General features: G+C 43.8%; 1 protein-coding gene across 2 annotated transcripts; it reads right to left on the reverse strand.

Annotated features, from left to right (window-relative positions):
* Positions 1-5,562: 5,562 nt before the first annotated feature.
* Positions 5,563-19,631, reverse strand: LOC138799078 (trypsin-like). 2 transcript variants are annotated; one of them, XM_069979843.1, is made up of 6 exons: positions 19,534-19,550; positions 9,122-9,168; positions 7,620-7,773; positions 6,867-7,120; positions 6,631-6,767; positions 5,563-6,370 (listed from the first exon to the last, which is right to left on the reverse strand). In XM_069979843.1, exons 2-6 carry the CDS (start codon positions 9,159-9,161, stop codon positions 6,221-6,223), a joined length of 735 nt encoding a protein of 244 aa, XP_069835944.1. In that variant the 5' UTR covers positions 9,162-9,168; positions 19,534-19,550; the 3' UTR covers positions 5,563-6,220. The 2 variants fall into 2 exon arrangements, with proteins under 2 accessions (XP_069835944.1, XP_069835945.1); XM_069979844.1 differs by lacking the exon at positions 9,122-9,168 and having other exon boundaries at positions 19,534-19,631.
* Between the last annotated feature and the right edge of the window lie 6,873 nt (positions 19,632-26,504).

A 26,504-nucleotide genomic window follows, 5' to 3' on the forward strand; every position in this document is an offset into this window, starting at 1 on the left:
GGAGTATAAGTAAGTGATAATACTGGTTTGGACAAATTCGCATGTTTATTTTCGGATGTCTTATATTTAGTGAGAATTAATGTTTGTCGGTCCTTACCTCTAACTATGTGTCGGGCTCTGTTACAGTGAAAATTACTATAACCTCTTGCTTTTAACCTGCACTCTGAATCGAGGGCCTCCTGCTCAAAGGTGTTGTCATCTGTGCAGTTTCTCCTGATACGGGTCATTTCCCCAACGGGGATGGCTCGTATAGTATGAGGGGGATGATTACTGTCAGCTCTGAGCAGTGTGTTGCCTGAGATGGGTTTACGATAAGTAGAAAATTTTATTTTTTCATTTGGTAACCCCTGCAATAATAGGTCCAAAAATTCAATGCAGCCTTTCTGGAAATTATGTGTAAATCTCAAATTGTAATTGTTAGAATTTAAATATGACAGAAATAATGGTACGGAAGATTCATCTCCATCCCAAATCATGATGACATCATCGATGAATCTCCCGTACCATTGCAAACAAGAGGAAAAGGGATTGGACACAGAAAAAATGTACTGTTCCTCCCAAAAGGACATGGTGAGGTTAGCTAACGAAGGGGAGTGTCTGGCCCCCATCGAGACCCCACTACATTGAAGGAAAAATTTGCGGTCAAACATAAAAAAAATTATGGCTCAACAAAAAAGAGGCTACTTCAACAATAAATTCATTGAGTTCTCTGGTATACTGACCATATTTCTGTAAATGAAACTGAAGGGCATTTAATGCCACTGACCATGGAATAGACGTATACAGTGAAGTGACGTCACAAGACAGCCAGTGCCACTCTGGCTGCCAAGTGATGTCACTGAGTGATGTAAGGACATCTCTGGAATCCTGAAAATAACCCGGAACGCGCCTGACTAGTGGCTGTAATAAGCCATCTAGCCAAGCAGAGAGTCTCTCCAATAGTGATCCAGTGCTAGACACTATGGGTCGCATTGGAGGGGGTAATAACCCTTTATGTGTTTTCGGTAATGCATACATAATAGGAGTAATGGGATTCTCGACAACAAGGTAATCAGATTCCCTGCTGCTGAGAATACCCAAATTTACTCCATGTGCGACTATCTTACATAACTCCTCCAAGTATTTTTTGGTTGGATTAAATGTAAGTTTGAGATATGTTGATTCATCACTCAATAACTCTTCAATTTGTAATATGTAATCTGTCTTATTCATAACCGTTACAATGCCACCCTTATCAGACATCCGGACAATGATGTCATCAAAGGTGGACAATTCTTTTAGGGCTAGTTGTTCACTTGAGGATAAAGTGTTTAGAATGTTTTTGACTAGTACCAGCTCCAATTATACACGCAATGTCACGCTCCACCACATTCTGGAAGCGATCCATACAGTCTACACGAGACTGGACAGGATAGAACCCAGGATTCTTGGTGGAGTGAAACACATTGTTGTGAATGACACCTGGTTCACTTCTGCCCTGTAAATCCAACAATGACACAAGAGCCTGTTGTTCAGAGAAATTTTTCCCTACAAATTCATTGGCAATCCCCTCTGCAGATTGATGCGCAGTGTGAACAGTGTCAACATCAAAAAAATGTCTGCGCACAGTGAGACTGCGAATAAATTTGTTAACATCACACAATATGGAAAAAGCATTGGGTGCATTGGTAGGCGCAAAATTTAAACCTTTAGACAAAACAGAAATTTGATCCTGGGATAACACCCGAGCAGATAAGTTCATTACGGTTTTTTTCTCCCCTGGCTCCTCAGTTCCCGTGCCTCTCCTCCTCCTGTGCTTCCTGCCGCCCCGACGGGGCCTGTTTTGTTTTTTTATTTTTTGAGAAGTATGAGGCACTGGTTTCAAGCAACCTTCCCTGGGCCAAGCTTGGGTCCCCAGCAAAAATTCTTGAGCTTCCCATGGACTTCAATGGGGTTTGTTACTGAAACGAGCACCCGAGCATAGGGAAATATTTGGATCGAGTATCAAGCACCCGAGCATTTTAGTAGTCGCTCATCACTAGTGACAACCCCTTTTCTCACAAACGGACCTGAGAACAGGGATGGCGTTATTTTTGTAAGAAAGAAGCTGTGTCTTTTCTTATCCTGCATAACCCCTTTAAGATTTCTGCAACTCTGGAAAATGAGGAAGTTGTCTGATGACTATTTCATCAGACAGAGGAAGGCCGTTACAGCGCTACATGGGCAAAGTGCCCAGAGTATAAAATGAGGAACTGGATGTATAGAAAAAATGATACCCATCTAGCACCAAGATATCATGCTTTTAATTGATTTACTTATTAGCCTTATAATCCCATGGCGCTCACCCCTTATTTATCATTATTGTAATGATAGCTTAAAGGGGTTGTAGCAAAGTTGTTAGAATCAGTTGTGTAGAACATACATATACATATATGTGAATATAGCAAACTTCCACAAGCAGGAATCAGCGGAATCCCCAACCCTGATGCACAGTCCTCCTCCAGGTCCTCTTCCATCGGGTAACTCATGCAAAAAATATAGTGAGGACAGCATGCCTTAAGAGTGCAAAAATCTCTTTACTTTATTGTGCCGATTGCATAAACAAAATATGACGTTTTGGCTCTAAAACATACAGAGAAAGGCTTAATATGTTTGAGAACCGAAATATTGTATTTTTGCATGCAATTTACATAATAAATTAAAGAGATTTTTGCACTTTCAAGGTACGCTGTCCTATATCTATCTATATCTATTAATCTATCTATCTATCTATCTATCTACATATATATATATATATATATATATATATATATATATATATATACAGTGGTACCTTGGTTTAAGAGCGTTTTGGTTTAAGTGCTCACAGTTTTTCAAAATTGTGACTTGGTTTAAGAGCATTGCTTTTGTTTAAGAGCTCCCTGTACTGGGTGGGAGGGGGAGTGGGGGAGGGGCATGGTCTGCATAGCGGGGTCTACAGCCCTGTACTCTGACCCAGGAAGTCCCCCTCACCTTCCAAATCATAGCAGATCCACTTCAGGCTGGGGCTTACATCAGGGGACAGGACTGTGGAGGTAATCTCTCCATAGCTGCAACCCCTCTCTCCCCGAACTGAACTGCAGATAATAGATTTCCTTTAAAGGGTTATCTCCGCCATCCAAATGGAAATATCGGTATTACACACTGGTCATTCAACTACTCAGCTGAGTCTGCCAAATCAACAACTGTTCTTTGTTAGAAGCTCTCTGCTCCAACAATCAGCAGACGCTAAAGGGGGCATTTATGAAGACCAGCGTATGAATAAAGTCCCATTCCCTTTTCCCTGGATGGATTTACTAAGAGGCCGTCAGGACCTGCTACCCTGCGCGACAAATCTACACCGGCCACCACCAGGTATAGATTTATATCTTGTAGCCTCCCCACCTTGCCCCACCCAATGGGCGGGCGATACAGTAGACGTATTCCAGGGAGAAGGGGCAAATCTACACCTTTTGCTTGGTGTACGCCCTAGCCACAGCCTTCATAAATCACTCCTCCCCCACCCCTGATGTGTTCAAATGAGGGACATCCAGTGGCCAAAAAATTTACTGTTTTGGATTTCTTTCTTTTACTATTCTTAGACTTATTTAACCCCTTCGCGTCAGTAATATGTGTATATACGTTTCTACTGCACATACCCCATGCAGTCGGAATGTATATATACGTTCCCTGTACTGACAGGGTTATTGAGTTATTGATGTGAGCGGGAGCGCTGCAGTGAGAGTGATCCTTCTCACACCAGTCTCCGGGACCGCAGGTAATGAGAGTCCGATTCCACAGCTGAGTCTCATTAACCCCTTAAACGTGGCAATCTACAGCGATCACGGCATTTATAGTGCTCTGTGACAGATTAAGCATCTGGCACTGAGTGATCGAGACGAAAGGCGGGGTAAGCTCCTTCCATCCATTGTGTGATCTATGTGTAGAATCTGCTCTCAGGCAGGCTCTATACATAGATCGGCAACAACACTGATCTACAGTATGCTATGCTATGGCATAGCATAGATCAGTACACTGAATAAAAGTATTTTAAAAAAAAGTGTAATAAAAATTAAAAAATTAAAAGTATTAAAAGACCCCTTATAACCCCTTCCCCCAAAAAATAAAAGTTTAACCCTTAGAGGACCGGGCCAACTAAAATTTTTGCGTTTTCGTTTTTTCCTCCTTGTGCTTAAAAGGCCATAGCACTTGCATTTTTTCATCTAGAAACCCATATGAGCCCTTATTTTTTGCGCCACTAATTGTACTTTGCAATGACAGGCTGAATTTTTTCATAAAGTACACTGCGAAACCAGAAAAAAATTTAATGTGTGGTGAAATTGGGAAAAAAAACGCATTTCTTTTATTTGGAGGGTTTTTTTTTTACGCCATTCGCCCTGGGGTAAAACTGACTTGTTATCTATGTTCCTCAAGTTGTTACGATTACAACGATTTGTAACATGTATAACTTTTATATTATGTGATGGCTTGTAAAAAATTCAAACCATTGTTAACAAAAATATGTTCCTTAAAATTGCTCTATTCCCAGGCTTATAGTGTTTTATCCTTTGGTCTATGGGGCTGTGTGAGGTGTCATTTTTTGCGCCATGATGTGTTCTCCCTATCGGTACCTTGATGCGACTTTTTGATCACTTTTTATTACAATTTTTCTGGATTTGATGCAACCAAAAATGCGCAATTTTGCACTTTGGCGCTTACGCCGTTTACCGTGTGAGATCAGGAATGTGATAACTTAATAGATCGGGCGATTACGCACGGGGCGATGCAAAACATGTTTATTTATTTCTATTTATAACATGGGAAAGGGGGGGGGGGGTGATTCGAACTTTTATTAGGGCAGGGAGCTTTTTATTAATAACAACTTTTTTTTTTTTACACTTATACTAGAAGCCCCTCTGGGGTTAGGGTTATTCCCCCTGGGATTAGGGTTATTCCCCCTGGGGGACTTCTAGTATAAGTACACTGATCTCTCATTGAGATCTATGCTGTATAGTTATACAGCAAAGATCAATGAGATAGGCTCTCGATTGCTTCCGGCTGCAGCAGCCGGAAGCAATCGGGTGCCGAGCTGAGATCAGCGCCATTACGGTGCAGACCCCAGCCCGAGCCAGACATGTGGATTGCTCCTCCGGGACAACATACCAGAGGAGCGATCCACCCCACTAGACACCAGGGAAGGGCTGCATAAGGTAATCGGATCAACTTTGACAGCTGCATCCGATTACTTAATTAGCGGGCACGGCGATCGGAGCGTGCCTGCTAATAGCCGCGGTCCTTGGCTACATGCGGCATCCGGGACAGTGGCGGTTCAGAGCGCGCCCACTGCGCGGCCCCACTCTGAACACCCGTAGGCGGCCCTGAACGTAACTGTACGCCCAGGGTCATCTAGGGGTTAAAATACCCCCTTGCCCATTATAAAAATATAAATATAAATAAATAAACATATTACAATTCGTAGCGTGCGGAATTGTCCGATCTTTTAAAATTTAACATTATTGTTCCCGCATGGTGAACGGCGTAAACGGAAACAAAAAAAACACACACCAGGATTGCTGATTTTATTAAATTATATATGACAAAAAATTAATAAAGAGCAATCAAAATGTTTCTGTTACACCAGTATGATATTAATGAAAACTAGAAATCATGGCACAAAAAATGACCCCAACCAGCCCTGTAGGTGGAAAAATAAATGCGCTATGGCTCTTAGAAGGCGGGGAGGAAAGGGCTCGGTCTTGAAGCGGTTAAATTAAAAATGTATGCAATCTGGCTTCTATTCATTAAAGTAGGGTTATAGAACAGGAAGCAACAATGAATTTACCCTATGAAATGAAACGGGTCCCTTCAGCCTCAGGACTACAGCTATGGATCAGTAAAGTACATAAATAAGCCAATATCTGGTAAGGTTTGAGAGTTGGGACCTTTATGGAGATATTGACAGAGAGGTGCATGTATGGTCTCTATGTAAGGAGATATAGACACAGTCTCCATTGCTTGGATCCCCTCCCGTCAAACATTTAGGTCACATTCTACCTATGAGGCGTTAATCTTGTGGAATGAAGGGGGTATGAGATTATTATCCCGTATTGGAGAGAGTAAAGTTACTTATGATCGTATGAAACACGGAACTGACAGTATTATCGATATTTTATTGATATTTTATTGTTACATTCACATAATAGAACAAGTCAAGTTCACTAATTTAGTTGGCAGCAACGGTGCTGGAGACCCAGGAGTTGTAGTTGCAGACCTTGGTGTAGACACCGGGATAGTTCCTGAGGGCACAGCCATATCCCCAGGAGACAATACCCTGGAGCTGTCCATTGCAGACCACGGGTCCACCGGAGTCACCCTGAGAAGAAATTGAAGGTATTAGATGGATGAAAGAACTTTTCGTAAATCTTTAAGGATAATGTGAGGACTAAAAGATGGGTAACCATGGTGGATGGAAAGGATTGGGTAGTATTAATCATAGATTTAGGTCAGGAAGTTCTAGGTGCCCCCAACAAGCTTCTCGGGTTTAGAAATAGGGCTGGTACTGGATTGTCACTGCAAGAAATGCTAACGTCCACTATGACTTCAACGCTAAAACAATCAGGCAGAAAAATGTACCTGGCAGGAATCCTTGCCTCCCTCCACGTATCCAACACAGATCATGTTGTTGGTGATCTCTCCGGGGTAGGCGTTGGTACACTGGGCAGTGGTCAGGACAGGGGCGTTCAGGCACTGGAGGAGATCGGGGTAGTTGGCTGCAAAGAGAGTTTAAGAATAATCACAAGAATAATAATTCAATCCAAAATGAAAGAGATGCAAATATTCGATAGCTCCTTTGCTAATCCCTGACTTACTTCCACTGCTGAGGGTGTTGCCCCATCCGGAGATCAGACAGCTGGTGCCGGCGGCAGCACAACCACTGGCCAAGCTAACAGCCTTGACGTAGGAGTTGAGGGTGGCGGCAGAGGCCAGCTTGATCAACATGATGTCATTGTCCAGGGTTCTGGAGTTGTAGCTTCCATGGCGGATGACCTTGGCGGAGTTGATGAACTGCTCGGTGCCCTCGTTGGTGGCAATGTTGTGTTCTCCCAGTCTGACCTGAAGGCTCCTAGATGAAACAAAATAAAAGAAGACAACATTTCAAGTTATTTTTTTCCACGATAAACCATTTGTATGCCACATGTGCCCTTAGGTTACAGGTAACTAAATGCTATGACTGAAACATTTGTAGCAATGACTTTAGAAGCAAATGAGGTGTTCTCATCAATAATACTAACGTCCATTGACCAGAATTATTTTTTTCTTTCAAGTCAACTGGTTTTAGAAAGTTATATAGATTTGTAATTTACTTCTTTTTGAAAATCTCTAGTCTTCCCATGCTGCTGTATGTCATCAGCTGCTGTATGTCCTGCAAGAAGTGGTGTATTTTGGGGGATTTTTGGGGTTCATACTCAAACTTTCAGCAAGTTCACTCATCCCTAGTAGTTATATTACCTTATTATTGGTTCATAGCAGAACATTACATATAAAATGTAGCTCATACATATCTACCATGAATCTAAAAATCTAAAATTTGAGAATGAATAATAACAAAGAAATAAACTTACGCCTTGTAGCAGTGAGCAGCAGAGATCACCCACAGGTTGTTGATCAGGGATCCTCCACAGAAGTGGTAGCCGGAGTTCAGGGACACCTGGTAGGGGACAGAGTTCTTGGAGCAGGTGTAGCCACCTACAATCTTATCATCATCCTCAAAAGCAGCTGAGAAGAAGACAAAAGAAAATGTTAATTTTTTAATCCAGTACTAGTCCACGTTCACACATATTTTTACATTAAACAGCGGCCATTGTTGCAAGTTACAACAATGGCTGTTGTTTAAAGCGACTCAGTACCCACAATCTGACACCCCCCCCCCCCCCAAACCACTTGTACCTTCCCAACCTGTGTCAGCACGGCACATGGGCTGGATTGTTAGGCCACCTGTGCAATGTTCAGCATGGAGAAAAGTGTTCCAGTGGCATTCCTAATGATGAAGAGGGTGGGGAGGAGGGAGGGAGGGGTGGTGCAAAGTTAGGGCACAAATATTCTAAGCCCCCGGCCGTTGGGCACGGGGCTGCAAGTTTAAAAGTTGTTTTTTAGGACAATAACTGCATCACCTGCCGAACGGACCCTAGTACAGATCTTGGACAAAAAGCAGCTATTCTGAAGGTACAAGTGGTTTGGGGGGGGGGGGGGGGGGCAGATTTTGGGTACAGAGTCACTTTAATGGCAGTATACAATTACATTCCACTGTATGAAATCCAGTTCTCCATGGCCGCACAAAATGATTGACAGGTCTATTGTGGGCTGCAGCTATTCAGTGAACAGGGGCCGCACAAGATAGCTGGTTCTCACAACGTAAAGCACGGCTCCCGGACATACTTTACACTGTTCCCTATGGTTAATTGGAAAGCGGGCACACCCTAATGTGTCTGCATTCCAATTAAAATAAAGTGTTGTTCATCCGGCCGATACTGCAGTTTCGGCTGGGTGAACATCTGAGTCATTGTGTCAAACAAGGGCCGATGATGATACCCAGCGGACCTGCACTTATCAGATGCTTATCATCTATCCTGTGGATTGGTGATGAGTTATAATCTTGGAATAACCCTTTTTAAGTTGGCTAATATATGGTGGCAGACATGGCTTGTGACTAGTGTTGAACAAACCTGCCGAACGTTTTGGTTCGCTTGACATTTGACTCTGCTGCCTGAAGAATTTGGATGCAGCTCTAGTGGGTCCTGGAAAACATGGATACCGCCATAGGCCATAGACTGTAATCGTGTTTTCCAGGACTCCCTAAGACTACATCCAACTTCTTCAACCACTGGGAGACAAATGCTGTCCGATCCCGCACATTCGGCAGGTTTGCTTATCACTACTTGTCACCAAGGCGAAACAAGCACGTTTGCTGATCTCTAGATAACCTCATCTCTGATTATAGCAGAATGTGACAAAAATCAAAATAACAGAACCCCCGGAATGACTAACAACACAATAACCTTCCACAAAGGCTGCAGAATCTCAGTCCGTTTTAAGAGGAATAATAAAATATTAATGGTGTACTCACTGGCAGCTCCGAGGAGCACACAGATCAGGAGAAGCTTCATGGTGGACCTTGATGAGGAGAGATACTTTGGTCATGTACTCAGTTGTATTTATACTCAATGACTTCCACTATCTCCATGTGACACCTGCCTCCTGATAGGTCAGTATAGTTATAAGGGTCACTATGAGAAGGCATGAACCATCTTATCATCTATGACCTTGTTTGTGGTCTATTTCTGTAGAGCAAACACCTTGAGGCAAGGTATAGGGGTATGGGAACTGTACCACCGGGCTCTATAGTGCTTTCATGTTATTTTAATGTAGAATTTACAAACACTGAAGCTTTTCTCTCTATATACTTCATGGAGTATAATATACCGTAAGTGTGTTCAAACAGAAGGTGCGTAGAGAATAATTTTTACTTCTATACTATAAAAAGAAGAAATAACAAGCATAAAACTCAACATATCCATTGTGTAGTATGGAGGTCTCAACTTTCAGACACTGCCGCACAGCTATGGTGGGGGCAGAGGGGACACATTGACCATGTAAAAAGAGGTCTCACATTGACCCTGGTGTCTATGGAGGCCCAAAGGTCCATCAGCAAACACCAGAATTATAAATGTTATAAGGCCCTCTGCAGTCTTTGTCCACCCCCTGAGATTCCTCACCAAGCAGAAGGGAGAGAGCTGCTGTCTGTCAGGGAGAGTGTTAGGGTGGGGAAAATAGTGTCTGTTAGGCAGGAATCATCCACAAAGAACCCAACAGTCCTTCTAAGGGCTACAACAGAATTATTTTGGCCTCCTCTTGGCAGCTGGCTGGGACTTGTGTGGCGGTGTGCTGGTAGTACACCGGTGTGGAGGCGACACGGACTGTCACTTGCCAGATGATGAGGTGTGACGCCAGTCCTATGGTGGTTGGCCGAGATACGGCCGGGCCCAATGATGTTATGATGCCAGTGTCAGTTGGGCACACAGGTATGATGGCACACCTGATTTTAGTTTAGAGGGTCGGTTGTACCTTGTTCCCCTGTGGACAGTGACCTGCCGGGTTGTTGCGAGGTCCCTTGGACTGTTGGCACAGTGATCTGGAGTGGAATAATGACCCACCCGGACTATTGGCACTGCCACCCACAGAAAGGGGAGATGACCCAAGGAATTTGCTGTGTTAGTGCTGGATCACAGAGTCTCTTTATCATAAATAAAATCTGCTTTACTCAGAGGATACTTGCAGCCGGTCATACAGCTTTGCATTGATATAAGACTTTATACTTAATAGGACACTTGATAGATCTGTAGTGAGCAGATAGGGAGTTGTACAGTCGTGTGGACTGAGTTGCGTGCTGAGAGGTATATAGTAGAATCAGAAGAGTAGAGAGGAGTATGTCAAGAGAGTCCCAACCCAAGTAGTACTGTGCTCTGCCGGGATGTCTGAGGTAGAAATAGAAGAATACTTGAGAGAGATAAAATACTTGTGACTGTGTTTTCACTCTGGGGTCTTTGTACCACCTATTGCTCTACCAGTGTCAGGGGACCCTATCCTAGTGGGTGACACAAGCCCCAGACCTTATATAGCAGACCAGTATCCCTCCATGTGCCCCCTGTATATAGCAGACCAGTACTCCTTCATGTGCCCCCTGTATAGAGCAGACCAGTATCCCTCCGTGTGTCCCCTGTATATAGCAGACCAGTATACCTCCATGTGCCCCCTGTATATAGCAGACCAGTATCCCTCCATGTACCCCCTGTATATAGCAGACCAGTACTCCTCCATGTTCCCCCAGTATATAGCAGACCAGTACTCCTCCATGTGCCCCTGTATATAGCACACCAGTATCCCTCCATGTGCCCCCTGTATATAGCAGACCAGTACTCCTCCCTGTGCCCCCTGTATATAGCAGACCAGTATCCCTCCATGTGCCCCCTGTATATAGCAGACCAGTATCCCTCCCTGTGCCCCCTGTATACAGCAGACCAGTACTCCTCCCTGTGCCCCCTGTATATAGCAGACCAGTACTCCTCTCGGTGCCCCCTTTATATAGCATAACCTGGAATAAGCGGAATGCTGAGGGATCCCTGCTTACACCCGTGCTGTGAGTTTGAGTTCATGGGCTTTTAGCAACTTTGCTCTATCCGGATCAGTTCCTAGTCTTACTTTGTGGATACTGTCCTGCGTCTCTCCTTGTCCATGGCGTGGGTTGAGATGATCTCTGACTTGTCCTCTCTATCAAAGGATTTAACACTGCATAGTTTTGAGTAGAGTTACTGGAGAAGAAAAGGTTAGTTTCATGTGCCTGGGTCTGCTTCTAGACTGCACACTGACATTAGGGACCTGGCATAGGGCCAGGGCCCGACTGGACTGCTGTAGAGAGTGTTCTGGCTTGTGTCCTTCCTCTACAGAGTCTAGCGACAAAAGACCTCTACACTTCCTCTACCCATGTGATTTTCTATCTACAGCCCCTGTAAGGTGTGCTGTGAATGGGTGAAGAGTGCATATGTATGAAGTAAAGATAGAAATGATAGGACAGAAGAAGTAAACACGCTCATTGGCCTACAGATCCATGTGACAAACAAACAAACAATAACCCTTTCAATACTACAGCTGTGGAACAACTAGGTACATACACTTACAATAGCGACATCTTGTGGCAAAACTTTAACACTACTAAATCATCACTTACATCCAAAAAATACAGGCTTTTGCGAAGGGTGTAACTTCTAGCAGCACCCGTGGTGGGACACCAAACTAGACTTCATATAACAATTATTAGTGATGAGCGAATAGTGAGATATTCGAATATTCGATCCCATTAAAGTCTATGGGAACAAGTATTCGATTAGTGAAAAACATCTATTTGACCATTTGGAGGGTGAAACCGGAAGCTGGGGGACTTGAACGCTTATCGAATATTTATCGAATATTCGCGGGATATTCAATATATTTATCGAATATTCGAATATCTCACTATTCGATCGAACAGTTTTCGCTCATCACTAATAATTATCAGAGTATAATAAGGGATACATAAAGTTAAATGTACATAAATATAAGAATTAAAAAAGCCGAGCCTCTCGAACCCAAATTTGTCCCTAATTTTGCAAAAAGTTCAATTTGCTACTGAACAGAACTTTTTTAAAAGCTTGGAACAAGTTTGTAAAGATGGCAGTGGCACATATAAAAACAACAACAAAAAAAGATGTTCTTACCTGGCACGAGCTCCTCTGATGTCTTTTTGTGGGTCTCTGGTGTCTTCAGCTGCCTTTAGAGTGACGGCCCACTCAGCCAATCACTGGCTGACTGGGGCCGGGGAGCACTGCAGTGATTGGCTGAGCGGGCTGTCACTCTGAAGACAAGAATGACAGCCCGTTGAGCCAATCGCTGGCTGTGGTTCTGTCCCATCCCAGTCAGCCTCTGATTGGCTGCATGGACTATCACTCCTGAGACAGGAGTGACATCCTGCTTAGGCAATCACTGACAGGACAATATATATATTTTCACTTGTACAAGTTTCCCTGGTGTCCTCCGGTGGGTCTTTGGTGTCTTCAGCTGCCTGTAGAGTGACGGCCAACTCAGCCAATCACTGGCTGACTCTGACAAGGCAGCACCACGGCCAGTGATTTGCTGAGCGGGCTGTCACTCTAATGACAAGAGTGACAGCCCGCTCACCCAATACTGGCCATGATGCTGACCCGTCTCAGTCAACCTGTGATTGGCTGAGCGGGCTGTCACTCCTGAGACGAGATTGACAACCTGCTCAGCCAATTACTGTGTTAGGCTGAGTGGGCTGTCAATGGAGAAGATGGGATGGGACCAGAGAAGAAGGACACCAAGGAAGCGTAGGTAAGTATAAATTAGCAAAGTTCTTGAACCACAGTAAAACAGCTAAACACCTGCAATTACTTAACTATTTTAGTGCAGTTTGTTTAAAATTCGGTTTGGACGAACCTATACTTAACTTTAAAGTTAAGCGAACCTGTCGAACCAAACTTTTGAAACGTTTGCTCAGCTCTACTTTTGAAGAGGAAAAGGGGAGCGAGAACAATTCCTAAGGGTTTTAGTGCCATTGAGAGGCTGCACCAGCAACAATGGCTGTGATACAAAACTACCTCTGGTGCCCGGACACTCACTGGTGACAGCAATGGTGGGAGAAAGAGGTGAAAAGGCGAATTACTACATTGGATGGTGTAGATGAAAAAAGTGCCAAAAGCCAGAATTTTTGCTAAAAAGAAATGCATAAATGTGATCAAAAAGTCAAAAGTGGTACCGATGTGAAGTGAAGACCATGGTGGGAGGAGAAGAAGGAATGGGTTGCCTGTCTTGCTTCCCTAATATTTGTACACTCACCGGCCACTTTATTAGGTACAGCTGTCCAACTGCACGTTACCACTTAAATTCTAATTAGCCAATCACATGGCGGCAACTCAGTGCATTTAGGCATGTAGACATGGTCAAGACAATCTCCTGCAGTTCAAACCGAGCATCAGTATGGGGAAGAAAGGTGATTTGAGTGCCTTTGAACGTGGCATGGTTGTTGGTGCCAGAAGGGCTGGTCTGAGTATTTCAGAAACTGCTGATCTACTGGGATTTTCACGCACAACCATCTCTAGGGTTTACAGAGAATGGTCCGAAAAAGAAAAAACATCCAGTGAGCGGCAGTTCTGTGGGCGGAAATGCCTTGTTGATGCCAGAGGTCAGAGGAGAATGGGCAGACTGGTTCGAGCTGATAGAAAGGCAACAGTGACTCAAATAGCCAACCGTTACAACCAAGGTAGGCAGAAGAGCATCTCTGAACGCACAGTACGTCGAACTTTGAGGCAGATGGGCTACAGCAGCAGAAGACCACACCGGGTGCCACTCCTTTCAGCTAAGAACAGGAAACTGAGGCTACAATTTGCACAAGCTCATCGAAATTGGACAGAAGAAGATTGGAAAAACGTTGCCTGGTCTGATGAGTCTCGATTTCTGCTGCGACATTCGGATGGTAGGGTCAGAATTTGGCGTCAACAACATGAAAGCATGGATCCATCCTGCCTTGTATCAACGGTTCAGGCTGGTGGTGGTGGTGTCATGGTGTGGGGAATATTTTCTTGGCACTCTTTGGGCCCTTTGGTACCAATTGAGCATCGTTGCAACGCCACAGCCTACCTGAGTATTGTTGCTGACCATGTCCATCCCTTTATGACCACAATGTTCCCAACATCTGATGGCTACTTTCAGCAGGATAATGCGCCATGTCATAAAGCTAGAATCATCTCAGACTGGTTTCTTGAACATGACAATGAGGTCACTGTACTCAAATGGCCTCCACAGTCACCAGATCTCAATCCAATAGAGCATCTTTGGGATGTGGTGGAACGGGAGAGTCGCATCATGGATGTGCAGCCGACAAATCTGCGGCAACTGTGTGATGCCATCATGTCACTATGGACCAAAATCTCTGAGGAAGCTTCCAGCACCTTGTTGTATCTATGCCACGAAGAATTGAGGCAGTTCTGAAGGCAAAAGGGGGTCCAACCCGTTACTAGCATGGTGTACCTAATAAAGTGGCCGGTGAGTGTATGTAAGGGAGGCCTGGTAAGGGTAGACCTGGTTAGGCTGGCATTAGGGTAGGTTGAGATATTGGAGTGAGTAAATGGGCTGGGACGTCTTCCCCCTCCGCATAAGAAAGGCTTAAGAGGGATGGGGATGCGTTGGGGGCAGGGGTGGGGGCTGGATGTGACAGGTCGAGGTTGTGAATAAGTTGAGTAAAGAGCGATTGATAACTAACAGAAACCCCATAGAGGGATTAGGATTAAGAATGTATTTAATAAATAAATGAAAAAAAATATTTATATATGATAATGAGAGAATTGGATGGCATGGGGCTGTCATGTGGGGACGTGTGACCTTTATACAAGGTTATTGCGTACCTGTAGCAATCAAAAGACCTGAGGGGGGCAATATCCCCGAGGGTGTCCTCCTGAGAAGGGGGAGCCAAGTAGGGGAGGGAGCCCCATCGGGTCTGCACAATATTTAAAGGGTATAAAAATGAATGGGGTTCTGTCTGTGAGTTGATGAATAAGAGGGGCGCCTACTGCCCTCCCTGCCTCGGATAGGATCCCTAGGGGTGGTTGGAGAGTGTAAAAATAGGAGGGTGAGGGAGCTATGGGATAGCTTTGAATGAAGTAGTGGAGGTAGGTGGAGTGTGTTGGCTTTCCGAGGCGTTGAGATAGGATAGAGGGTGGGGGAAGGAGAGGGGGGGATTAATATGTACATTAGTTTAGATCTCGGAGGACGCTGAGCCATGCTGATGCAGGTCTGCCCTCCTTCAAGGGCTAAATGTGGAAAATTGGGGAACGGGACAGGGCATGTTTCTGGTTGTGAGTTCAATAGAGCTGAAGCCTTATCTTCTACCTTAGGTGTTGAGCTGCTGGGGTAAATGGCAATATGTACAGTATGAGGAAAACCCCAATGTAAATTTTAACGTGTTTTGTTATGTGTGGTAAGCTTAAAATGGTTATCCAGCACTACAAAAACATGGCCGCTTTCTTCCAGAGACAGCCCCACTCTTGTCTGCAGCTTGGGTGGGGTTTTGCTGCTCAGTTCCATTGAAGTGAATGGAGCTTAACCCCTTAAGGACAGAGCCAATTTCGATTTTTGCGTTTTCGTTTTTTCCTCCTTGTGCTTAAAAGTCCATAGCACTTGCATTTTTCCACTTAGAAACCCACATGAGCCCTTATTTTTTGCGTCACTAATTGTACTTTGCAATGACAGGCTGAATTTTTGCATAAAGTACACTGCGAAACCAGAAAAAAATTCAAAGTGTGGTGAAATTGAAAAAAAAAACACATTTTGTTTATTTGGGGGAAATGTGTTTTTACGCCATTCGCCCTGGGGTAAAACTGACTTGTTATATATGTTCCTCATGTTGTTACGATTAAAACGATATATAACATGTATAACTTATATTGTATCTGATGGCCTGTAAAAAATTCAAACCATTGTCAACAAATATACATCACTTAAAACCGCTCCATTCCCAGGCTTATAACGCTTTTATCCTTTGGTCTATGGGGCTGTGTTAGGTGTCATTTTTTGCGCCATGATGTGTTCTTTCTATCGGTACCTTGATTGTGCATATACGACTTTTTGATCGCTTTTTATTACAATTTTTCTGGATTTGATGCGACCAAAAATGCGCAATTTTGCACTTTGGGATTTTTTTGCGGTTACGCCGTTCACCGTACGAGATCAGGAATGTGATTAATTAATAGTTCGGGCGATTACGCACGCGGCGATAGCAAACATGTTTGTTTATTTATTTATTTGTTTACTTTTATTTATAACCTGGGAAAAGGGGGGTGATTCAGACTTTTATTAGGGGAGGGGGCTTTTTATTGACAACAACACTATATATATTTTTTTTACACATATACTAGAAGCCCCCCTGGGGGACTTCTAGTATATACACTTTGATCTCTCATTGAGATCTCTGCAGCATAGATATGCTGCAGAGATCCATGAGATAGGCACTCGTTTGCTTTCGGCTGCTGCAGCCGGAAGTAAACGAGTGCCGAGCCAGGAACGGCGCCATCTTGGAGCGGTCCCCGGCCATCTTCAGAAACGGAGATAACATCTCGGAGGAGCGATCTCCGCCACTAGACACCAGGGAGACGCTGGATCCGGTAATCGGATGCAGCTGTCATGTTTGACAGCTGCATCTGATTACTGTATTAGCGGGCACGGCGATTGGACCGTGCCCGCTAATACCTACGGTCCCGGGCTACAAGGGCTACAAGCGGCACCCGGGACCGCCGCGGTTCAGAGCGGGGTCGCCGTGCTCTGGCCATGTTTTTGTAGCACTGGATAACCCCTTTAATAAAAGAAGAAAGAAAGAAAAAAGAAGACCATGGGGCAAAAAAAATGAGCCCTTCTATAGCTCCATAGGGGGAAATAAAAGGGAAAAGGAGTCTCAATAGGGAACTTTTAGATTTAATCATTTTTTTGGAAAATGTTTTTCATTTTTTTTTTTAGGTAGGAAAATAAAACAAAGCCTATATAAATTGTCTATCGTTGTAATCCTAACCACCCAGAGAATGACGATAATGTTTTATTCTAACCATAAATTGCATTGTGTAAAAATGAAAGTACCCAAAATTACCAAAAATGCATATTCGCTGACACAACCTTTCACTCACCAGTCAGCTGCCTTTGAGCTCCAGCTGCTCCGTGCCACTCCGATCCAGGTGTCCGGAAAAGCTGGGTCCAGTCTCCCAGTTTCCGAGAACTGGGTCCAGCTTTTCCAGGCACCCGGTGAGTTGCAGGAGGGAATTCGAAGTCAGCCGGATGAAAAGCCAAAGGGCAAGCCTAGCCAAGCGCTAATACTGTGAATTTGCTCATCCCTACTCACAAAGAATTTTTTTTCTGTTTCACCATGCATGTTATGGTGAAATAAAAGGTGTAGTTATAAATTAAATTTCGTTTAACAAAATATAAGCCTTCAAATGAGTTTTTTTTTTTGGTGGAAAAGGGAAAGTTTAGAATTTTAGAATATGAGGAGGGAAAAAAGTAAATGCAAAAATTAAAAATCGCTGTGTCACCTAAGAGTTAAAAAGGTGTGTGTGTGTGTGTGTGTGTGTATGTGTGTGTGTGTGTGTGTGTGTAGGGGGGGGGGGGGGGGGGGGGGGGGGGGGGGGGGGTGGGGGGGGGGGGGGGGGGGGGATGGTCATGACATCTAAGGTACAGAAAGGGATTAGCCTCAGTTTCCTGCAAGGAGTTTACAGGTTACTGAGCATAAACGTTAGCCCCCTCTGCTGGCCGTCCTTAGGAAATACAAAGAAAAAAAAAAAAAAAAAATATATATATATATATATATATATATATATATATATATATATATATATATATGTAACTTTTTTTAAATTATTTTTATTTTTTGGCATACACAAAAACACGGTTAACCATGTTTTTCTGAACATTAAAAGTAAAAATAAGGATCTGTAAAAAATTGGTTGAGACTAGAGATGAGCGAACCGGGTTCGGGTTCGAGTCGATCCGAACCCGAACGTTCCGTATTTGATTAGCTGGGGCTGCAGAACTTGGTAAATAGTCAGCCAATGACTATATCCATGATTTCCATATAGCCTTAGGGCTTTATCCAACTTCAGCAGCCACCGCTAATCAAATGCCGAACGTTCGGGTTCGGATCGACTAAAACCAGATAGATTACTGGTGTCAGAGTCGGATTTAGAACGGCAAGGAGTGAATAATAAGCTCAATAGTTATAGAAAGACAACAAGGTGGGAAACAGAGACCAGACCCCTCTGTCATTAATGGCAGAAACTGGTATCATAATTCCGGCTTTATGTATAGCTTTGATCACAAGGCTCCCTCATTTCTATGATATAATTAAAATGCAATTAAACAAAGAAAAAACAAAAAGAATGCCAAAAAGTTTTTTTTTTTTTCTACCAAAACATACATTAGTAAACCATAAGTTAAAGCAATTTGGTCATTTTGAGTAATTTTTTTCCACCCTGGGCCCCAATATTGGTTAAGACCTGACGAGTACTTATAGTATTGGGACTGCAATACAACTGGCTCTCCCAATATTTTGGGATAGATCCAGGAGATCACCCACTGACAATGAAAGAACAAACTGCTGATTCCAGAGATTGGATGAATACCATCAGCTGCTGATGCCATGGTCCAATTTCCTCTCTTCAAACAAGTACTGCGCTTACACTGAACGACTGTAGTTCGAATTTTCGCAACAAAAATCGCATTTGAGCACAGCAAACGATCAAGCGACGAGCGAGAAATCGTTCACTTTGATCTTTCAACATGTTCTCAAATCGTCGTTCGCTAAAAATTCACAGATCGCTTCATGTAAACGGCCTTTCAAAGATTCACCCTATGTGCGAGGTGGGCTTAAGCGATCTTAAAAAAAATCTCAATAACGATTTTTCTTATGAATTTTCTAACAATTTTTCTAACAATTTTTTCGTCTAAACGCTGATCGTTATGAAAACTAAATCGTTGCTTCAAAATCATTAAGCGATCGATTGGACGAATTATCGTTTTGTGTAAACGCAGTATAATTCAAAATAATTGGTACTTAGTAGATACCTTCACATGACACATCTCCGGCTTTCTCTGGTGACTCTCAGCCGCTTGATATAGAAATATGGAGCTTCCCATGTTGATGTACCCTTACCTTTACTCCTCTTATCCTGTCACCTATCACCGATAGAATTGTTAGACTTGGGGCTAGGCCCCTTTTGTTCCTAAAATCCTTTGTATACATGTGGGTGACATGGTAATGACGGCACTGGCTTCATGTCTGGGCTTCTGTTATACGATTGATTTCTCCTATAAGATGGCTGCTTGCTGCAGATGGGCTTTTCTGCCTATTTCTATTGTGTGACGCAAGTGTACAGTATGTGTCATACTCACCAAGGAAATATTCAGCCGCACATGTCATCTTGATGTTCATTATGTGATAACCTGCGTTTGCTACAAATATGGCCGTTCTCTGATCATGTGACGAAGCATATGACCTTACTTCCACCCTTTTGGTGATTGCTGCACATGAGTGCGCCACCTGTACCAAGATGGAGTTCTGCTATTGGTGGATTGTGATCATGTAACCTTTTCTCCATGATATACGTGATATAGCATTATTACATGTGGGCGCGGTCCGTTGATCTACGCACCCTCCTTTCGCATTTCCGACCACTGCCCCCACATGTACATGTGTCTCTGTGTCTCTTGTACATGAACAACTTATTTTCTCTTTATACACTCAGGGGGAGATTTATCAAACATGGTGTAAAGTGAAACTGGCTCAGTTGCCCCTAGCAACCAATCAGATTCCACCTTTCATACCTCACAGACTCTTTAGGAAATGAAAGGTGGAATCTGATTGGTTGCTAAATCCCCCCCCCCCCCTCCCGATGAAGCTGCATTGGGGCAGTGTAATATTGGGGTCTCATCACCGACTGTTGTACAGGGACCCGGGCTGACATACAGGTTATATGGTTATTTATTGTAAGACCATTGTGGGCTATGTGCTGCGGGCTATTTTGTTGGTTTTAATGTTTTTAGTCCATTAGCCCTAAAACCATGAAGCTATTTTATTTCATTTACTATGTGTGCTCTGTTATGTCATGCTTTCCTGTTTTGTTTTTGTTTTGTTCTTTGTTCCTAAGTTTAGTAACTAGGGATGGTCCGAACCTGCCGAGGTTCGGGTTCGTATGAACCCGAACGCTCGGCATCAGATTCCCGCTGTCTGCATGCTCTGTGGAGCGGGCGGATACAGCGGGAGGAATGCCTGGGATACAGCCTATGGCTATGCACGGAGCGGGCAGACAGCGAGAATCATTACCGAGGGTTTGGGTTCATACGAACTTGAACCGAACTCGGTTCGGACCATCCCTATTAGTAACCTACTGTAGCTGATAAACCCAGGTCCTTAAAATCCAATCTATTCTTGTACAGTGTTATTAAGAAGGAGGGCAAACACCACAGTAGGGCGAATGTCAAGCACCCCATTAAGATAAATTGTTTTTCAACCCACAATAAACCAATAAAAATGAGACCCCTAAATAAATAGTGCATACAATTAACCCTTAGGGGACACAGCCAGTTTTCATTTTTGCGCGTTTCTTTTTTCCTCCTTGTGTATATAAGGCCAAAGCACGCACATATTTCCACCTAGAGACCCAGATGAGCCTTTATTTTTTGCGCCACTAATTGTACTTTTTCAATGGCAGACGTAATTTTTGGCAAAAATATGCCGTAAAAAAATTATATGTGTGGTGAAACTAAAAAAAACTAGGGTAAAACTGACTTGTTAAACATGTTCCTCAAGTCAGTAAGATTACGACGATATGTAACCTGTATAACTTTTATTTTATTTGATGGCTTATAAAAAAAATTAAAAAAAATTGTATGTTCCCTAAAATTGCTCTATTCCCATGCTTATAGCTCTTTTATCCTTTGGTCTATGGGGCTGTGTGAGGTGCCTTGTTTGCATATATGCAACTTTTCGAGCGCTTTTTATTACAACTTTTCTAGATTTAATGCGACCAAAAATGCGCACTTCAGAATTTTTTGGGTGCTTACGCCATTTACAGTGTGAGATCAGGAATTAAATAAATTAATGGTTCGGGCGATTTATAAAATGAGAAAAAGTGGGTGATTCAAACTTTTATTAGGGGAGGGTTTTTTTTTATTAATAAAAAACATTTTTTATTTTTTTTACACAAATACTAGAAGTCCCCCTGGGGGGCTTCTATTATTACTACTACTGATCTCTCATAGAGATCTACACAGTATAGTTATAATGCATAGATCGGAGAGCTCAGTGTTCTATTGCTTTCGGCAGCTGCAGCCAAAAGCAATAGAATGGCGAGCAGGGATCAGCGCCATTACAACGCAGACCCCGGCCTAGACCAGATGCGGGGATCGCTCCGCGATCACATTGCCGGGGGGGGGGTATACCCCCACTAAACCACCAATGATGGGGGACATTTAGCAGCTGCAGCTTTGATAGCTGCATCTTAATGCCTAATTAGCGGGTACGGCGATCGGACCATGCCCGCTAATAGCCGCAGTCCCGGGCTGCATATAGCTCACGGGATCACAGCGGTTCAGAGTGGGTGACCCCCCCACTGAACTCCCCTAGCGGCACCAGGGCCTACAGTAATGTCCTGGTGCGTCTAGGGGTTAAATCTGTTGACTATAAAACTAGATTTTATCTTCAAAGAAAAGGTATTGTAGCTAGGGACTGCACGTTCAAGTTTGTGACCGAACCCACTTGTTCGTGGATACGAATGGATACATGAACAGTGACACATCTGTTTGTGTATTTGTTTGTTGTTCTCCAATAAAGTTTGTTGAAAGGCCAATCAGCAAACTCAAATGTATCACCATTGCCTTAGCAATCCCCTATGGGGCATGGCTGTGACTGGTAAGGCGGGACATGTGACCCTGGAGTATGGCGGAGAGGTAGGACGGCCCAAAGACTTTACCAACTGTCCTGTTTGTTTGAGCTGAGGAGCTGGTGGCTGTCAATACGACGGGAGAAAGGGGTGAAAAAGTCAGCAGATTCAGACCTCTGTTCACACTAGGGAAATGTTGATTGCAGGCAGGGATAGAAAGGCCAAAAAAAAGGTGAACTGAAACAGTGGGATTGTCTGTGCTGAGGAGCTGGTGGCTGTCAGAATGTCAATTAGACTGCTGCATGAGAATAACTGGGATAATTGAAAGGGGTCAGAGGCCAGTTTTGTTATCCAGCGCTACAAAAATATGGCCACTTTCTTCCAGAGACAGCCGCCCTCTTGTCTCCAGCTTGGGCAGGGTTTTGCTGCTCATTTTTTTTTATTGAAGTGAATTGCAAACCGCACCTAAACTGGAGACGTCGTGTTGTCTCTAAAAGAAAGTGGCCATGTTTTTGTAGCACTGGATAACCCCTTTACGTTCTTTCACACAACAATCCATACCCTAGTTGTTACCAATACCTTTCCCAGTCGCTACCAATACCTACCCCAGTTGTAACCAATACCTTTCCCAGTTTCTACCAATACCTACCCCAGTTGTAACCAATACCTTTCCCAGTTGCTACCAATACCTACCCCAGTTGTTACATCACCCTACCCCAGTTTTTACCCATCTATATCCTTGTTGTTAACCTCATTTTACTTAGTTTACAGCCCCTACCCTAGCAGCACAACCTGAGAAACACCAAGTTTTTGTTGTCAGCACTTTGCCAGAAAAGATGACATGCTGGTGAGCTCCTCTGAACTGGCTTTTATGTGCCCAGGACGCAGCGGCTTGTACCAGCTGATCAACTGGTTACGGGCCACTGGATGGCTGGGGCTGCATGTTCACCACCACTTCCTCCACACCCTCATGAGCTTCAGTCCACATGGGATCTACGATCTGCTGCCCTCCTAGTCTCTCTCCAAAATGCAGAAGGTTGCAACAGTTCAAAGAGTCACCACACATGGTAAAGATGGCCCCAGGGCCTCCACCCGAGCAAGTGTGCTCAATAATGCCAATCCCCTCCTTACATATAATCACCTCCAAAATTCACATATAAGAAATAACGCTCACTGGTACATCTGAATTATGAAACATAATACAAGTACAAAAATGAACTATACCACCAATATTATAATATCACCTATATACAAAGTGCAATAAATAAATCCTATTGTGCAAAACAACCATGGAGCGTAAAAAGCAGGACACAAATGCAAACATCAAGTTGAAGGGGAAGGCAAGAGTAGTAAAGTGCCAGCCCAGGGGTTGGCATTATTGAGCACACTTGCTAGGGTGTAGGCCCTGGGGCCATCTCTACCATGTGTGATTTCCCTTCTGGCAGTTTTTAGATGTTTTTAATTTATATGTGGATTACCATTTCTTGTATAGTAATAAATTGATGTGAATAAAGTTATTTATATTTCTATTGGTGTGCCAATACCTTTTGCATACACTTTCCTTTGCTTAGAGTGTTCAAACCCATTACAAGTGTGAGAACGAGCCAGGAGAGCACCATGCTAAACACAATCCTCTCCAGTCTCGGTGATCGGGCTCCTAGTGTTAAACTATGGAGCGAGACTCTTTCACTGACACGGACACACAGTCCTCTACCCACTCCTTTTCCCACTTTTAGACCCGTTCCAATGGAAACTTTTGACATGTCTCTATGCCTCTAAAAGCACAAAATGGCCAGCACTCCAATACCACTGTTCACACTGTGCAGGTTGCATGTGTGGTAGCCCTGCTGTGAGGCTCGTTCGGTCACTTGTTAGGTGGTACTGTGTGACGCCACTACTGTGGTGGTTGGTCGAAGTATAGCTCAGCCAGGTGTTGTACTGTCGTGACGCTAGTGCACACAGGTTCGGAGACCCACCTGCTTTTAGTTTAGAGTGGTGAGCTATACCCTTTCCTCTGTGGTCGGTAACCTGCCGGGACGTGAGGGGGTCCCTTGGGTGCTTATCACGGTGATCCAGAGTGGAGTTGTGACCCACCCGGACTATTGGTACCGCCACCCACAGAAAGGGGAGATGACCGAAGGAAGGTTCGAATACTGTGTAGGTGCTTAATTAATAATCACTGAGTCCTGTTACCATAAATAAACTGTTCTTTACTATAGGAATACTTGGTACAGTAGTATACAGTAGACTCGTGATTTGACAATATACTTTGGACTTGACTGACAAGCTGGGTTGTGCTGAGAGCTTGAGAGATAGAATAGCTGCGCTGGCTTGCTTGTGTGCTGAGAAGTAGAGTGAGTACAGAGAAGTAGAGAGGAGGATGTCACGAGAGTCCCAACACAAGTATTAATGTGCTCTACCAGAACTTTAGAAGTAGAATACTCTACTGAGAGTAGAGAGAATACTTGTGCCCGTGTTTTGACTTCTTGTCTCTGCAACACCTATTCCCCCCAGTGTCAGAGGACCCGTCCTATGAGGGTGACACAAGCCCCAGACCTTGTTACCTGAGTTGCGCAGAGTGGCTAAGATTACCTGGTTACACCCGCACTGTGAGATAGAGTACTCTATTTGGATCAGTTCCTCTGATCTCTGACTGTAATGTCAGGGGGTAGAGGGTGAGTGCAGCCCTGGAACTAAACCCCCCTGCTGTCCCTACCTAATTGACGACCACCCTAAACAGTGGCCCCCAAGTGGGCGACAGTCCCTTCCTAAGATATTGTGAGGGATAGGGAAAAGGACAGAACTAACAAAGTCAGACTAGCCAGGTCAAACCAGGAGAACACGCCAGGAACAAAATCACAAAACAGAGACAAAGTCAGATATCAAGCCGAGGTCAGAGAGTCCAGGAGAAGCACGTCAAAAACCAAATCACAGAGACAAAGGGAATTCCAAGGTACAGGCAGAGGTCAGTAGAACAACAGGTATCAGCAGGTAGATAAATGCTAGAGAGGCTTTGAAACCAATTCACAGGCAAATATCCCAATGTGGATAAATGGACCGGCGTTTCCCTATGCCCGCTACCCTCACAGCCCGGGGAAGCAGCGCTGATATGTCAGGCGAGGGTGGTGCTGCCACGGGCGAAGGCAAGTTTGTTACACTGACTTTATCCTCTCTGTGAGCGTTTAGCACTGCATAGTGAGTAGAAGTGCTGCTTTCAAGAAAAAAGCATTTGTGCTTCCCATGTGCTTCTGTCCAATATGTTGCTTCAGACTACACTGGACTGTCCTCTCTGTACAAGAACCAGACTAAGACTGACTAAGTGTGTGACTACACTTCCTTTCCCTATGTGACAACCTCCTACAGGGTATGTAATATCTGCTGTGAGTGGGTGAGAAGAGGGTGCAAAGAAGAAAAAAGAACAGAGATAGGTGAAAAAGAGAAAGAGCTCTCATTGGAGCACAAATCACAAAAACAATAACCCCTTGAGTTCTACAGCTGTGCAATACATAGATACAAGACATACATACTAGCGACATCTAGTGGCAAAACGTAGATACTACTTCATTACCACTATTACTTGGAGTCTGGAGTAAAGGCTTTTGCGAGGGGTGTATAAACTAGTAACACTCGTGGTGAGTAACATCACACATGCTGTTGTGACTAATATATAGACAAAAGCAGAAAACTCACAGGAAATGTTGATCTTTTATGCCCCGTTTTGTAGGCCTAGTATTAGCCCCCAAAAAGGCCAGTGTTAGGAACCATCTCTCTAGGGGTCCACCTTAACATGATGAAATGTGACACATGTGATCAAATGGTTTGTTAAGAACTAGAGATGAGCGAACAGGGTTCGGGTTTGAGTCCATCCGAACCTGAACGTTCGGTATTTGATTAGCTGGGGCTGCTGAACTTGAGTTTTGCTCATCTCTATTAAGAACCTCATTTTTAAAAAAATCTTTAGAACAGGTTTTTAAAGATGTGTGCGATGTGGGGCAAATATACAGTAAGTTCAACAAAGAATGGAGAAGTGTGGATGTTTTTTTTTATCATTTTAACTTATCAAGGATTATGATGTCTATAGCCGCCCATGCCCCTTGCTCTGTCTCCCATCAGGGATACATCCTTATCTTCTAGGCCTAGAAAAAAATGTCCTGTCTGGGATACACAATTCAGGGGAACAGGGCAACATTTCCTTACACTAAGCAAAGTGTCGTTATAATGATAGATTATAAGCAATATATAGCATAATTTCTTCCGCTGACCCGTACTGCACTGCAATAAAGAAACCACCAGAGTAAAAAGGTGAGTGCCGCTTGTCTTTCCACTTCTGCTTTTGGCTGTTTTGCCTTATATCTGAGCGAGAACCAGTGTTACAGATTGTGTCTGGATAATATTAGGAACCACTAGCTGGTGAAATTGTATAGCTAGCTGGTGCTAGACCAGACTCTATTGGTTAGGTTCCCGATCATAAAGTGTTAACTG

This window comes from Dendropsophus ebraccatus, chromosome 8 (assembly GCF_027789765.1).
Source record: "Dendropsophus ebraccatus isolate aDenEbr1 chromosome 8, aDenEbr1.pat, whole genome shotgun sequence".
NCBI lineage: Eukaryota > Metazoa > Chordata > Amphibia > Anura > Hylidae > Dendropsophus > Dendropsophus ebraccatus.